This window comes from Triturus cristatus, chromosome 9 (assembly GCF_964204655.1).
Source record: "Triturus cristatus chromosome 9, aTriCri1.1, whole genome shotgun sequence".
NCBI lineage: Eukaryota > Metazoa > Chordata > Amphibia > Caudata > Salamandridae > Triturus > Triturus cristatus.
Window position 1 is genome coordinate 678,141,340 of NC_140592.1, and position 15,233 is coordinate 678,156,572.

Consider the following 15,233-nt stretch of genomic DNA (forward strand, 5'->3'; position numbering starts at 1 on the left):
GTCTAATGTCCAACTAACTATAACTTTCCTGAAACCTATGGTTTTTTCAGTGAATTTCCAAGGTTTTTTTAATGCTAATTCCTAACTATAACGTGGATAGCAGAATACCAAAACATGCTTGGTGCACTTGATATGCTATCTGGAACTCTAAGTCTTTATGGGATTTATAATTAGATGGTAGCTCTCTATGTATACAAGTTGCCAGTGTTGGAATAGCCAGCCATCCATGAATAAAATATTGTGAAAGATAAGCAGCATGCCATCTACAACAAATGTTACTCCACACCCCTAGCAGGGAGGTGTTGTGTGACTAATGTCCTACAATTAACCCCTATCAGACCAGGAGCTTGCACTATTTTTAGCAAACAGGTAAAATAAACATGAGACTCTAACAACAGAACTCATGGGGAATAACATTTTTTTGAATAAAGTGACTGACAAACCTACAATAATCGGAAGCACCTATATAAGTTGAAGGAAGTACTAAATATTACAACAGATGTCTCCACTACCTGTAATATGGGGTTTCTTTAGTGTGCTATCCAAAATTACACAAGGAGCTAGAAATATTTGTGCACCACATATTGCCCACCAATAATAAGCGTTCTAGGATGCAGTCAATGTGCCAACCTGAGATAGAAAACCAGTTGACCTGCAACAAGCCTAAACTCCACTGAGCAATACTTGAGTGAGAGGTGTTTCAAGTAACGAGCATTCCCATGAGGCATTACAGGGACAGCTATGGGAACACCATGGAAACAATGAATACATTTTAAAAGGTATTTTTAAAATCAAAACCCTATCCTAGTGCACACAATATAAATTGTAACTAATAGAACAACAAATAGAATAGTTGTAGCAATGTTTGCTGAAAGCAAAAATAGCAAGAAAAACTCATATTCCTGTGTGATTTTGTAGCAATCCTACCATCATTCTTCTCCTTCTATTCACTCAAATAAGTTAGCATATAGGAAAATTGAAAGCCTAAATTAAGTTTCAGACGTGCTCTCACCCACATTTCTGTCTGAACAATAGGGCTTATTTCAATATAGGAGCAAAAACGGATATTCTTATTGAGCAAGGCCAGCGGGCAGATAAGCTCTGCAATCGAAGGCTGAATGCCTTTCCTGGTTGCCTTCAGTTAAAGTGAGTAATGTCATTCTGCATGGCCTATCTCATTGACGCCTGGCGTGACGCAAAGGGTCCTCTCATCTCCTTAACACTCTATGCTCAGCTTTTATGAAATTATGTGGTCATTGTTGAATGTTCAAGAATAATTGACAGAAAATGGAATGATTCAGTTTTATTTATTCTAACTCTGCAAATATGTGCTTTTCGAATAATAGCAACAAAAAAGACACAAAGTTATCTGCTTTCCATGAAACTTAACTCATAATAAAATAACAATTATTTGAAACAAAACGGCACGGTTAGCACAGATTAAATGCTATAAATATATTCAAGCAATTTTGAATATCACATTGCAAAGAAAAATTATGTAAACTAAATGTGCATCCCATTTAAGCACACACATTCCCTTTTGATTGATTAGCACATGTATCTAAAAAAGGGGGAATTCCTAGAAGAGAAAATTCATAACAATCATTACACTGAGAAGGAAGAATTAGTCATGGTGTCATTATGCTGACTGCCGTCACTGTGACTTGGTGGCTCTGAGAAGGACATTACTGTATTTTTGACTGAAATGTATTGGACCTGATGATTGCTATGGAAGGTGCAGTTGTGTTGGAACATAATTATTCTTTTTTTTTAAACTGCTTCTTTAAAGCCGACTCTAGAAGCAGATATATTCCCATCACTCCCTTTCTTTCCATGCTGTTGATTCTTTTCAAAGTGGCAGATAAATTGATACAAGATTACAACTAACTAGAAAAACAAAAACCATTCCTTCACACTAGGCCAGAATAGGTTAATCAGCGTGCACATTGAAAATATTGGCTTTGTATTTCAATGGAGAGCATAGGATTACAAATTATAACTCCCTTGTGTGTGACCTTTTTAGGATATTCTTGATTTTCAAAAATGCTATTCTTAACCACAGTGGACCTACTTGAGATGTAAATATTGGACCTGCTCTCCTCTTCACACTTTATTAGTATATTAAAGTATACACTTTTTTTTCCAACACTGACATTCAGTCCGGCAAAAGTAATTATAAAGGCAATAGGGTGAATCCTGAATTAGCAGACCTCTGTGAAGAGACAGGTTACTTGTTGGAAATTACCACAAGAAAAGGCATATTTATTTGGATTTAGAGGAGTATATCTGTCCATGAAGGAGTCAGGACTGAAGGACAGCAACAACTGAGGAACTAGACACAATGGATGAGGCTGGTAGATCACCGAAACGTAGCAAACATTCCATTTAATGCAGTTTAGGCTCCAAATTATTATCAAAGGACAGTTATACTACTCTACATTTTCAGCACTACACTTGTTGGATTGTGTTTTATAATGTAGTATACATCTAGTGCCTGAGTTTCTTATAGTAATTGCTATATGTGCTTTTTTTCATTAAAAAGTTTAAGTTATATTTATGATGACTCTGTTACTCATCATGCAACCAGTAGGTCCTAGGTTTTTTTACACCAACATTCGTAGCATGAAATTGTACAAATTGTAAATTTTTGGTATAGTAAAAGAAATTCAGTTTCTAGATATCTCATCATAATTTCTATGTGATTTTTTAAAATTAAAATAATCTAGATTTAAAGCAAGAGTCAGGAACGGAATGTTACCTAATATGGGTTACAACTAACAAACACAGATTTTATCTAATTAATTTCAGACTCATTACCCTCCACTTTATGGTAGCTTACCCCAACAGGGCACTGGGTTTCATTCCTGACCCCCCTGTCCTTGTAATAGCACCTCCAAGCAATCAATGGCACATTTTATGTTTTTTTGTAAACTCTATGACTATCCTAGACAACAATAGTTATTACCATTTTTACTCACCCTTGGTTTTAGATCTTATAAATATTGTATGCATTATCGCCAACTCTTAGCCAAGGAGCAGTGTTGCCTTATTGTAATTAGCTATGTATCTCAAGCGTATAGACTTGGAAAAAGATTGAAGAACAGATGTATTTTTTAACTAACCATAATATTTTAGTGTTGTTACTATGTTTTATATTTATATCGTTGATGTTGTTTTATGGATTTCATATGCAAATGGTGACATCAACTGCTATCAATGATTAGTTAACACAATTGAGGGATGGAGTAGCTTAGAGTCTTCCTAAGGGTCTACCCAGATGAGCTTCTAGTTTAGGCAGAGCATATCCACCCACAGCAAGAGACTAAGTGGTTCTTTCAGGTTCTATGAAGTAACAAGAACGATGGTCTCAGTTAATCCCACATCCTGTTTTATCCTAGAAGTCAGGTGTTTATGAAAGGCAGTGGAAAACCATTTAATGTGTGCATTTTATTTATGATGCCTTCAGCAGGTGCCCGATTTACTGCGTGGTCCAATGTACATGTTACAACCCCCACATCAACTGCACCCTCCTCCAGCAAAAGTGGAACACCAAATGATGTCTCAAGGAGGAGTTCACAAAGAGCAGAATGCTGGTGATCCTGAGAAAGTTGTCTGATGCCTTTTTTAGTGCTTTAAGCTAAGAGGCTCACTTTGAAGCTATGCGGGTTCCCAGGCGGGGTGAGATAAATCAAGTGTATTGAAATCCAGATTCCAGTAGGGATGCAGAGGGGTTGATGAAAGGAAACTCAGTTCATGTAGCATTGCTGCAAATATTTCAGATGCAGAGGAGTATGGAAGATCTTCTTGCTCCATCGTTTGATCTAAGTGGGTTTGGGCAATATAGAGCCATTCTTCTGTGTCAGAGGCACCTCCTCCTTCTCCAGCAAAGGTTTTCCTTTCACTCTAGCAAGAGAAAAATGGAAGCAAGGGAGGTTTTTAAGCAATGCAAAAGCTTTCTGGGTGATGACATTCAATTCATCTCTCAGGTATTCTTTTGTTCAATCTAAGCATAATGATCTAAATTTACATTTATTACTTCAAATCATCATGCCTATCAACATTTGTTGCTGGCTTTCAATGGTACCATCCTGTATTGGTGGCTGGAGAACAAAGTCAAAACAAAAGAGCACGTATAAGTAAGCAGCTGCAGTACTGCTGTACTACCCAGAAACAATGATATAAAAAATGAATCTTCCTACGTAATATTCAGCTCAGTTAACATTACTATGCCATCTCCATCCATCTATTATTTCTGTGCAATAAATCTGCATTCTGAGTGTGTTACAAAAAAGCACATTTGATATTTGATGGTAGATACTCCTTATCAATTTATAACAACCGCTTTTCCTTAATTGCTAACAAATTTGGACTCTCTTGATAATCTGTAGAAAATTCCCAATAAGTATTTGTAGAGGAAGTTTTAGATAGAGTTGATCCTAGAAACCTCAGTGTAGCTTGTCATGTGGGGACAAAAGTTAAAGGGGAGGTCCTAAACATAGGATCTGATTTAGATCTTGGTGGTAATGGTCCCTCCATCACTTTTTCGATTGGATTCACCGCCCGCCTACTTGGTGGTCCGCCCAGATGTTGGTAAATGCTGACTCACCAGGAATTTTCATCCACGTCGACGGCGTCATAGGCAGAAGAGGCTGTCGGGGGAGCCCAGCCAAGATGACCCCCGAGCTAATGACAATGTGCCTTTCCACTGAGGCAACTGTGATGGGAATACCTCCTAATCTGAGCTGGCGTAATCAAAGGAAATTAAGCTAAAATGTTCCTTTTTTAGTGTTTTTAACTTCTGTTTCTGTTTTGAACCTCATGGTCCAGGTCTCTCCTTTGCTGCTCCGACTTCACCACAACGACAAATGACTCTGTTGCCCCCGGGATCTAAGGTAAGCTACTTTTACAATTGTCTGACCATGAATGAATGAATGAATGTGTAATTTTTATATAGGGCAACGTTCACTCCAAGGAGTATGTTGGCGCTTTAGCGGAAGTAGGACACCTGGGAGGAAAAAAACTTTGTGGCAAAGCTTAGAGAAAAGACAACATGGTATTATCTGGGATAGCGAAGATCCATGTTTTTAAAAGCTTCCTGAAAATAGGTTCTGTTTGTGTGTGTCTGATTTGTGTTGGCAGGGAATTCCAGGCTTTGGTCCCTAGGACCGCCATTGTCTTTCCACCTCTAGATTTTAGTTTAAAATTGGGTACTGTAAGAAGATTCTCTGAAGATGACTGTAAAGTATGTTGCGTGGTGTATGGCTTGGTTCTGGAATTTAGGTATTCTGGTCCAATTATTTTTGTAGCTTTATAAATAATGGTCAGAACTTTGAAAAGGATCCTCTTATGGACAGGCAGCCAGTGGAGGGTTTTTTGGTGCTGTTGCTGAGGAGGAGTCTCTGGGCAGTTTGAGTACCAGCCCTGCTGCAGCATTCTGGACCACCTGCAATCTTTTCAGGACCGTTTTTTTAGTTCCTGCATATAGACAATTGCAGTAGTCCAGGCGAGATAAAATGAGGGCGGCTGCAACTGTCTTCCTGGCAGGCACAGGGAGTAGATCGAAGAATTTTCTGAGAATTTTTATTGTTTGGAAACAAATTCCTGCCACAGCGATAGCTTGCTTGTGGAAGGATAATGTGGGATCAACATTTTTTCCCAGATTTCTCACTGTGTCTACTGTTTTGGACGGTGGAGCCGAATTTGAAGGCCACCACTGGTTGGGCCTAAATACGTTGGTTGGTTGGTCTGTTTTAGAGCTGTTACATTTAAGATGATTCAGTTTTATCCAATCCATCACTGCTGTTAAACAGTGGTGAAACCTTTCTTCTGCCACTGTGGAGTTTTTATCGAGAGTGAGAATCAGTTGAGTGTCATCTGCATGAGCAATGGATTCAACACCGTAAGTATCCATCAGAAAAAGTAGTGGTGCCATATAAAGATTAAAATGGGTTGGGCTCAAGGATGAGCCCTGAGGAACCCCAGTTGACAACCAATTTTCACCCGATTTGTAACTTCCCAATGTTACAATCTGATGTCTGTTTTCTAAAAAGTATTTAATCCAGGCCAATGCTTTATTCGTGATTCCACTGTGTGCAAGTCTGTCTCTCAAGATGTCATGAGAGACAGTGTCAAACGTGCTGATAAGTCCAACAGAACCAGTACCGCATCCTTACCCTGATCCAGGGCAAACTTTAAGGTCTCGGTGGTATGGAGTAATACTGATTCTGTTGAATGGCCAGGTCTGAAACCTGATTGCTTAGGGTGTATCAATGTTAGCTTCTTGCATGAAATCATTGAGTTGGGTGTTAACTAATTTCTCAGCACATTTACTCAGACAAGGCAACAATGAAATAGGCCTAAGGTTGGAAAGAGTGGTGGTATCCAAGAGTTTTTTTTTTTAAGTGGCTTTACAGCAGAAGTTTTCTAACTATCAGGGATCGTGTCTTGACAACTGCTGTAGTCTTATGAATTTTTGCATTGCTATTACAAACAATTTTTTCTTATCTGCAAAGAAGTAGTGTTCATTTTAAAACTTTTCAAGGTATAATGAACACACCTGAATGGACACATTACCAAAAATGTTTTTGAAGCAAAAACAACACATGTGTATATTGACAAATTAATAAGTATTACTTACCAGTCTCCACTCCACCAGGGACTCACTCCATCAGCAAACTGACGCTAGGACAGTGCCAGCACAATGGAGAGATCTAAATAAGCTTGGCACAAATCTGCCAGCCTGATGGCGATGGAGTACTGGCAGCCAGCAGAGGAATTCACTGCATCAACGGACTGCGGTTCAACCAGCACACAACTAAATACGGCAGGCAGGACTCTGTCAGTTTGACTGAGTACTTGAAACAGCCATCAAGGAGGGATGGTGGGAGTATCGCCAAGATCAAAATTAGGCCCATAGGGTTTACTATTCAAATTCCCAAAGCGGAGTGCTTCCAAATGATCACCAAAAAACTGCAAGATTGAAGAACCGACTCTGGTGTAAATCTATACAGTGCATTTCTTTAAAATCTCACACAAACACATAGAGGACAGATGTTCATAATTTTTCATATAATGGTACACCTAAAGTGAGATCCCATTAAACAATTTCATTTTCCTCTACACCCCTTATCATAAATGGTACCAGTATGCACTGAGGCAGAGCATGGCCAAGTACCATGACCTGCTTCAATTACCAACTGGTACTGGTAGAAACTGGTTATGCTTGCACAGATAAAAACAGGTTTTGGATTGTGCATAATTTGGCAACATATAAAAAATCTCCATGTAACATTCTAAAAAATATATATATTGAACTCATATTAATCTTGGAAAGTTGCATACAGATAGTTCAAATGCGGACTCCTGGTGGACCAGAAAATTTGCATTACCCAATGAAATCCACAGAAAATGAGAATCCACAAAAGCTGGCCATAGGGATTGTTCATTTGGTACTGTGGAGAGGGTAGGTACATTAACTGCAGTACCACACAGGGGGTGGTCAAAGGAACATCCTGATCCATTGCCCACTTTGCATGGCCACAGGTCATAGTCATGCCCAGTGGTGGTTAGTGAGGGCAAGACTATGGGTCTCAAGGCATAGCTGCCCAGAGATAACTGGGTACTTGGCACATGGCTTGAGCGAGTTGGGTAATTTCTACATACCCCTGGTCTGCATTGGGAGTAGCTCTCACATGTGGGAGTGGTGGAACTTCTATCCTGCTTTCCCAGGCAGATGCCTCATTGTGCTGTCCTTCCTGCTCCTGGTTATTGTTTGTGATCAGATGTGTACGTTCCATTTTTTGGGAGAGGTTTGTCCCTTCTTGGTGTGTCCTTTGTGTTGTAGTAGTTACTTTTATGGTCCTTGGAATGGAGTGGCCAGGGAGCAGCCGTTTCCCAGGGTGGTCATGATAGGAAACCTCTTCCTGCCCTGTATAGGAGGCATGGCCATTCTCCCTATGAATTATACATCCAATTCCACAATGGATACACTAAAACTGATCACAAGACAACATCCTAAGACAAGACAGGCTCCTGCAACTCATTTCCTCTTCCTGTAATTGCCTCTTCCTGGATAGGACCCAACAAAAGAGAATAAACTACCTAATGACTGCGTCACAATGCAGTTGGAGTATTTTTGTCAGGTTAGTTGCCTGCTTGATACTTTGCCCCTGTGCTTTTTGCAGATGTGTTCCCCTTGCTCTGAATACACCTAAATTGAGTCCCAATCCTGTTAAGCATTCTTTTTGGCTGCTTAAAGGCTTGATATTATTTTGGGCATGCCCTTCTTCTGATACATGTGTCCAGGTTTTTCATTGGTGTTTTGCCTCTGTAGCTTTTTTCCACTGATTGTGACCCTTTAATGGAGGCAAAAGCTTCAACAGCAAATATTTTGATGTGGTAAAGAAAAGTAGTTAAGGAAGGGAGTAGAGGACCATCATTTAATACCCACCCCTTTCATTTTCAATGTATATACTCAACACATTTTGAATTGTTTTAGTATGTGTGCACTTTATTAATCATTTGCAGTGAGAGCCAATATATTGCTTTTAATGAGAGCCATATATACAGCTAAATTATAATACATGTAATCACCATGAAAGGAAGGTATGCTTTCTTTAAAATTGCAACCCGGCCTCAGTGCACATGCTATGTTTTATAAAAATGTTTTGCAAATGTCTTGATTTCCCCCTTTCTTGTTGATGTCTTGTTAGCTTAGAATAGGTTCATTGTTCACTGTTTTAGACACGCAGAGCACTGAACTTTTAATTGCCCTCGGTTATGGGGACTGTGATGATGATAGATACTGTCTTGTACCAGGTAGGCCAGACTGATGTTACATCCAACGTCGTCCAGATGTTTTCTTTTTTGATGGAAGCTGAGAAAATAGGTAGTTTACCTGCTCCACGAGAACACTGTCTTTTAGTTTAGGTTATTTAGTGGAATATGATAAGGAGAGGCCTTCTGAAAACTTCTTTTATGATTTAAGTATATGCTTATTAGAAAAGCAGATCAGACCCTATCTTGACTTTGCTGAGAGAAGACCTCTTCTTGAATCTGCTGATTTCCCCTGCCCAGAGCGTCAAGCTTAATGCTTTAATACTAAGACTCTTTTATTGAACCTCAAATCTGGTTCATCTAATGCTGCCACCTTAATCTTAGAATTTCCCCGTTGTAAGTTCAATACTATATTCAGAACAGTGTAGTTCCTTCATGAAACCTGCTTAGGTCATATTTTGTTCACTGTATGTCATTCTGTTTTCCATATTCTTTTTGATTATATATAAAGTTAAACTACATGAACATTTAAATATAAATGTTTTTACTGTATTTTACTATCAATTTTGTTGATTGATTAAACCTGTAACCTGAAGCAAATTTAATAAAACCCTTAAGGTTTGGGCACCATTCTCTTTGTTATTTTTTAGGAATCACATTCGTTTTCTAGTCCTTGCCATGTATTTCTAATGTTAGCTCCTTTCTTACACTTCAGGTCGACAATCAAGTGCCTGTAGGGGAGTTTGTTTGATGCCTTTAGCAAGGGATTTTAATAGAAGAAACCAGGGGGCATATGTATCAAATTCTCTATTTGCGATTCTTAAATAGCAATTTTTTTAGAATCGCTATTTGGAATCGCAAACGAGATGTAAGTAAAAATTTGCAAATTGTTAGCGATTCCTTGGCATTCCTTAATTGCGATTAGCAAATTGCGAATCGCAATTAAGGAATACCTTCCCATTCATTCCTATGGGCCAGGAGGCCCCTTAGGAATGAATGGGAAGACATTCTCAATTAGCGATTCGCAATTAGAAAATCGCAAATTGAGAATAATTTCAAGGGTGCAAGGGTGTCATAAGGACACCATGATGCACCCCTAAAATGAGCATGTGTGTGCATGTGGCGCACATACATGCCCTAAGTGCATGTATGTGCGCCACATGGCACTTTGAAAAATGCCAAAAAGTGCATCTTTCAAAGAAATCGCAAATTACCACCAACTTGAAGTTGGTGGTAATTTGCGATTTCTTAAGGAGAATTCGCACAACTTGGGTGCTTGTTACATCGCATTTAAGGAATCGCAATTTGCAATTCCTTAAATGCAATCGCAAAATAGAGAATTGCAAATTTGCAATTCTCTAATTTGCGATTCCCTTTTGGAATGATACATCACAAAAGGCCTTTTCCCGTTCGCAAACGGGCCGATTCTGAGAATCGGCCGTTTGCGAACGGGAAAAGAGCTTGATACATATGACCCCAGGATCTTTCAGGAGTGATCCTTACATTTAGTAGGTTAAACAAGGGCAGTTGAAGAGCTCTTTCCATCCTGTCCTTGACAGGCACTGTCCCTAATGGGCAGAAGCCTATGTGTGTGTTCTTGGGCAGTGCATTGGGAAGTGTTATGGTTACGTAAATGTCAGATAGCCATGCAAAGATAGATATTACTTTTCTAAGCAGATACATTCTTTTTAAAATGAAAATAGAAACAGTAATAGACAGAGAGAAAGGACTTACTTGGTCTCCACTTCATCCACAGTGTCCAGGAGTGCAGTGTTCCGAGTCTCCATCAGTGTGTAGACAGAGGCACCTGAAGTTATGGCAATGACTCCAAAGATCAGAGAAGGTAGGAAAGAGACATAACTGCCAATCATTTGAATCACCGGTGCCAGCATGGCACCAACCCGGGCACTCATGGAGAGGAACCCCATCCCAGTCTGCCTGGTAAGACATACATTAACAACAGTGAGGTTAAAGTAAAGCATGGCGCTTACGGATTCCTCATCTTGTGCTGACTTAACGAAGAAATGTACCTCCAACAAAACAGCACTACTAGCACAAATGATTAGAAAAAAGAAAGCAGCCTCCACCCCACAACCTGAACATCCTCATCTAAACTTGAAACAATACACCAGATACATACCTGATGACGGTGGGAAAGAGCTCACCGCTGAAAATTACGATACTGGTGAAGGCTCCGGCGAAACAGCCCTTCCCAACTGTAGCCAGCACTGTTTTCACCATTTGCATTTCTGGGTGAAAAAGAACAAAAAAACTCTTAGCCATGGGTAATCTTTTCCATTGTTAATTAAGGTTTTTAAATTTGCATCCATTAATACCTTCCCAGAGACAGCAGTGAAAGAGAGAGGAAGCCACTTCAACATCAATCTGGCCATGCGGTTTGTTTATTAAACATGATACTACTCCTATGCTGTGTTTTTGGTACAAACTATTGTCAGGAGACTATCTGGAGGAGATCGGACTTGACTGAATGACTGGGGCTGTGTGTGTTCTATTAAGGGGAAGGGATTCCCTGAGAAGGGGTGTAATATAAACCAGAGAGTACCTGAAGGATGGGAGGGAAGCAGAACAGAAGCTGTGGAATGAAGCAGGTTGGAAGAGGTAGTAAATAGAGAACTGGAAATCTGCAGGAAAAACCATGACGATAACACAAGTAAAACAACAGGAAGGTAAAGCAGGTAAACAATAGTTTGTCTGCTCCTTGGAAGTGATCCCTCTGTGAGGTATGAAGAGATCTTACAAGAAGTCAAGGTGCAGATTAATCTCACAGAGTTCTGAGAGACGCCCAGCAGTTCTTATGGAACAAAGAGCGCTCTGTGGATCTCTGTCAAAGGCGCAAGGCATCAGAAACACGATGGCACCCCTGCTAACAATGATAATCAAGATTATATTTATGACACGTGGGGGACATTTTGGCAGCACCTGAAGGGATTCTTGGTCCCCAAAAACCAGCAACAACCCAGGGGACTCTATCTTCCAGTGAACAGCGCACCAGGAGGCACGTGTGCACAGTGGTGACTGCAGGGGGAAGGGCCTTCCACCGCGCTAATAGCCATCTCAGCAATCCCGCTTCGCATGCCATTTTGGCAGCACCTGAAGGGGTTCTTGAGCCCCAACAAGCAGCAACAACTCAAGGGATTTTATGTCCCAGTGAACAGTGTGCCAGGATTGCTCTCAGCAATCCCACTTTGCGGGACGCTTGCGGGACGTGCCAGGCAAAGCCATGGCCAAGGGCGGGCTCGTCAAAGCCAGAATATGGCAGGGCTGGGTCATCCCTCTTGGGTTTTATTCTGAAACTTGCTGCGGTCATGAATCCAACAGCACTGAGGGGCTTATTTATGAAAACTGTTGCATTGCTGCGTGAAAACAGCAATGCAACAGGTTTCACTTTGCCCTCCTTGCAACGCAATGGATGCGCCGTATTTACTGTACGGCGCTCCATGTCGCAAGGAGTGACAGATGCGTCAGGAATCCTGACATATCTGTCAACGCAAAAGTTACACATTGCTGGAGTTGTGTCGCAAGCATGACGCAACTCCAGCAATGAGTGGGGGAGGCCTTTCTTCAATGCACGCATGAGGCAGGCAGAAGAATTCGATGCGCCACTTCCACAAGGCTTTGATGCGGGGGAACACTCACCCTGCATGCATTATACCTCAAGCACGTATAAATGGCGAAGGGCTTTACAAGGTGATGCATCTGCTTTGATGCGTCACCATGTAAATATGGTGCAACGTGGTGCATTGTTTACATCGCAGCTGCGTCACATAAAGTGATGCAACGGCAGTGTAAAAGTGTCACAGGCTTTCATAAATAAGGCCCTGAGAACCTCAGGTACTGTACTGTAGCCTCTTAATAACCCAGCGTTGATTGTTATTTGTGTTTCCATTTGTCTACCTTTTCTTGGCTTTTCACCTACTTGCCTAAAATACGACGAGGAAAAGGAAGGCAAGCACTAGTCCTCAAGGAGCACATACGCAAGCTAATCCACCCAAACAACCTAGAAGCGCAACTCTGTCTCCAGGGGTATTGACACTGTCATTGAAGAAGTGGAAAGTATATCAAAAGCTAAAGCCCCCAGCAAAGCCTGTGCACACAAAGGGGGGAAGGTGGCAGGAATTTTCCTAAAAAAGTCAAGGACTCAAAAAGACCTTACTGAAGAGGCCAACATAGCTCCTCTGCTCAACAGGAAAACATAATTACTAACAGTGAATCTCCACAAGTGATTCCCAACATCGAGGGCTTGAATAGATATGAGGCCCTTCGATCAGACCAGCCTTCTGACACCCAAAATTCGGCCAAGATTTCTCCTATTGTCAACTCTTTCCCTTGATGTAACCACCTAATCATGGCACTCAGGAGCATTCAAGTCTTGAGGTCTGAGATAAATGATCTAAAGCATATATTGTTGGGTGTAGTGTCCTTTCTTGCTTAACTAACTGGGGGGGACTCAACTCAGGGGCGGTGCGTCCATTGGGGCTCTGGGGCGTTGCTCCACTAGCCACAGGGCCCTCATTCCAGAATCCATGCAAGCAAGAAGCAACTCTCATCATCATAAATTATTTATTAGTAATTATTATGGCACTCGTTCTCTTCGTGACCATCGGGTCAGGACACGACCGAGGCAGGCTGCGGCAGTGCAAGGGTTGAGTAAATAAAAATGTAAATGTAGTGCATTTATATTGCGCACCGCACACCCCCGAAAGGGTCTCTCAGGCGCTGTACACATACCGCTGTGGAACCCTTCCTGGCCTTTCCCTGTGAAGTGCCCAATCCTGGGCACCCCCAAGGTGAAGCCAGGCATCCTAACGGATTTTGGGGCCGGAGATTAAGCAAGCTATTACCCAGAGTTGCAGAGTGGGACCCATGATTAGAATAGGCACCGAGGCAAGAATTATCGGGTCCGGGGAAATTGAGCCCAAGACCCGTCGAGCTGGGAATTGAACCCTGGTACGGGCCAGACCTCTGCATCAGGGTCTGCCGCCCTAACCATTGAGCCACACTTCTCCAAAAACAATTGAGCCACACTTCTGGTCCTGGCTCACACTGACAGCAGCGCTTGATAAGCGCCGCTACAAAAGTGCGCATGCTCGAATTTGGGCTGGTCATTTTTATGACCAGCCCGAACATGCGCACGTACAGCCAGTCAGCCACCTAATGCCATCTGTACAGAGCGAGGGGGGACCCAAGGCCGAGGGTTGCCAGCAGCAGCCCCCGGGCTCCTAAAGGGTTAATGGGCGAGCCCGCTCCATGCCTAGACAATCCTGGTGCTGCTAATGCAGCGCCAGGATTGGCTGAGACACTGCGCAGCCTGAGCCTGAGGGCAGGCATACATATAAGCATTGGGTGCGGCGGGCCGCGGCACTGCCGCACTGTGATTGGCCATTTTCATTATGATAATGGAAATGGCCAATCACAGTTTTATGACAAGCAGTGCACTGCTGCACCCTCACAGCGGCGCGCACGCCAGTGCCACACGAGACACGACACCACACCAGACTTGTCTGACTGACTCGTGCCACCAGTGTGTCCAGTGCGCAGTGACCACAATCATTTCTCATTTGACGACATCGACGTTCTTGGAAAAGTTAAAGTAAGAGTCAGTGATAAGATAGAAGTTGTACACAACATGATGTCTGAACATAATAAAATATATATATTTATAAGTCGGAGCCAGAGGGAGGAGTGAGAGTCTGCCGGCTGGGTGTGGGTGGTCGGGTGGACTGGACCGGACCCTCAGTTTACTTTCACAGTTGTTTAATCAATTGTTTTCTAATTCTGAATTTATTCGATTGAATTAGAAAACAATTGATTAAACAACAACTGTCGATTGGAATGGCGTCGGCGAATCCCTGGCCCTGCGCCCTGGCATGGTGAGGCCTGCACCTATGCCGAGCGAAACCTCCTGCCAGGCCGCTACTGTGCGTATTCATGAATGTGCGTATCCTATAATGCACAAATACCAAATAATCTACACTTCCTGTGTGCAGCCTCGACCAAGGTTCCCTTTCCTAGGCATGGTGAGCGCTGTTAAGAGGTATAAACTAGACTATCTTGGCGCTAAGTCGTTGCTATTCCCCACCCACCCTACCAGGCCCTTTTAAAAGGGTTTCCGGGAATATTTTGAGAAACTGGAGCAGAGTGCTTTAAGCAAACGGTTCTCTGCTCCCCTCCCTTACCGGATCCTTTCTAAAGTGTTTTACGGGTTCTATTGAGAGACTGCTGCAGCGCGGTTTACTGCACCGTCTGAATTTCCATGTGTATTTATCTATCACTACATCAAACCAGATGCATGATAGCTGTGTGAAGAGGCCCGCATTGTAATAATAGACAAGCACCGGGAATGTCATTTACGATGAGTGCTTTTTCATTTTCATTACTATCAAGACTCATCATCTAGCAGCCTCCCTGATTATAACTGAACTGAGTGACTCTGGGAC

At 41.9% G+C, this 15,233-nt stretch overlaps 1 protein-coding gene across 2 annotated transcripts in view; it reads right to left on the reverse strand.

Annotated features, from left to right (window-relative positions):
- Window positions 1-1,316: 1,316 nt before the first annotated feature.
- LOC146798485 (solute carrier family 22 member 20-like) overlaps window positions 1,317-15,233 on the reverse strand; it is a 231,113-nt gene continuing 217,196 nt past the window's right edge. The window contains exons 9-11 of one of the 2 annotated variants that reach the window (XM_085625757.1): window positions 10,916-11,024; window positions 10,510-10,582; window positions 1,317-3,903 (exon numbers count right to left, since the gene is read on the reverse strand). In XM_085625757.1, the coding sequence (XP_085481883.1) occupies window positions 10,522-10,582; window positions 10,916-11,024 (170 nt within the window). In that variant the 3' untranslated portion in view covers window positions 1,317-3,903; window positions 10,510-10,521. Of the gene's footprint in view, window positions 3,904-10,509; window positions 10,714-10,915; window positions 11,025-15,233 lie in introns of both variants that reach the window. The other variant, XM_085625756.1, reaches the window with a different exon arrangement.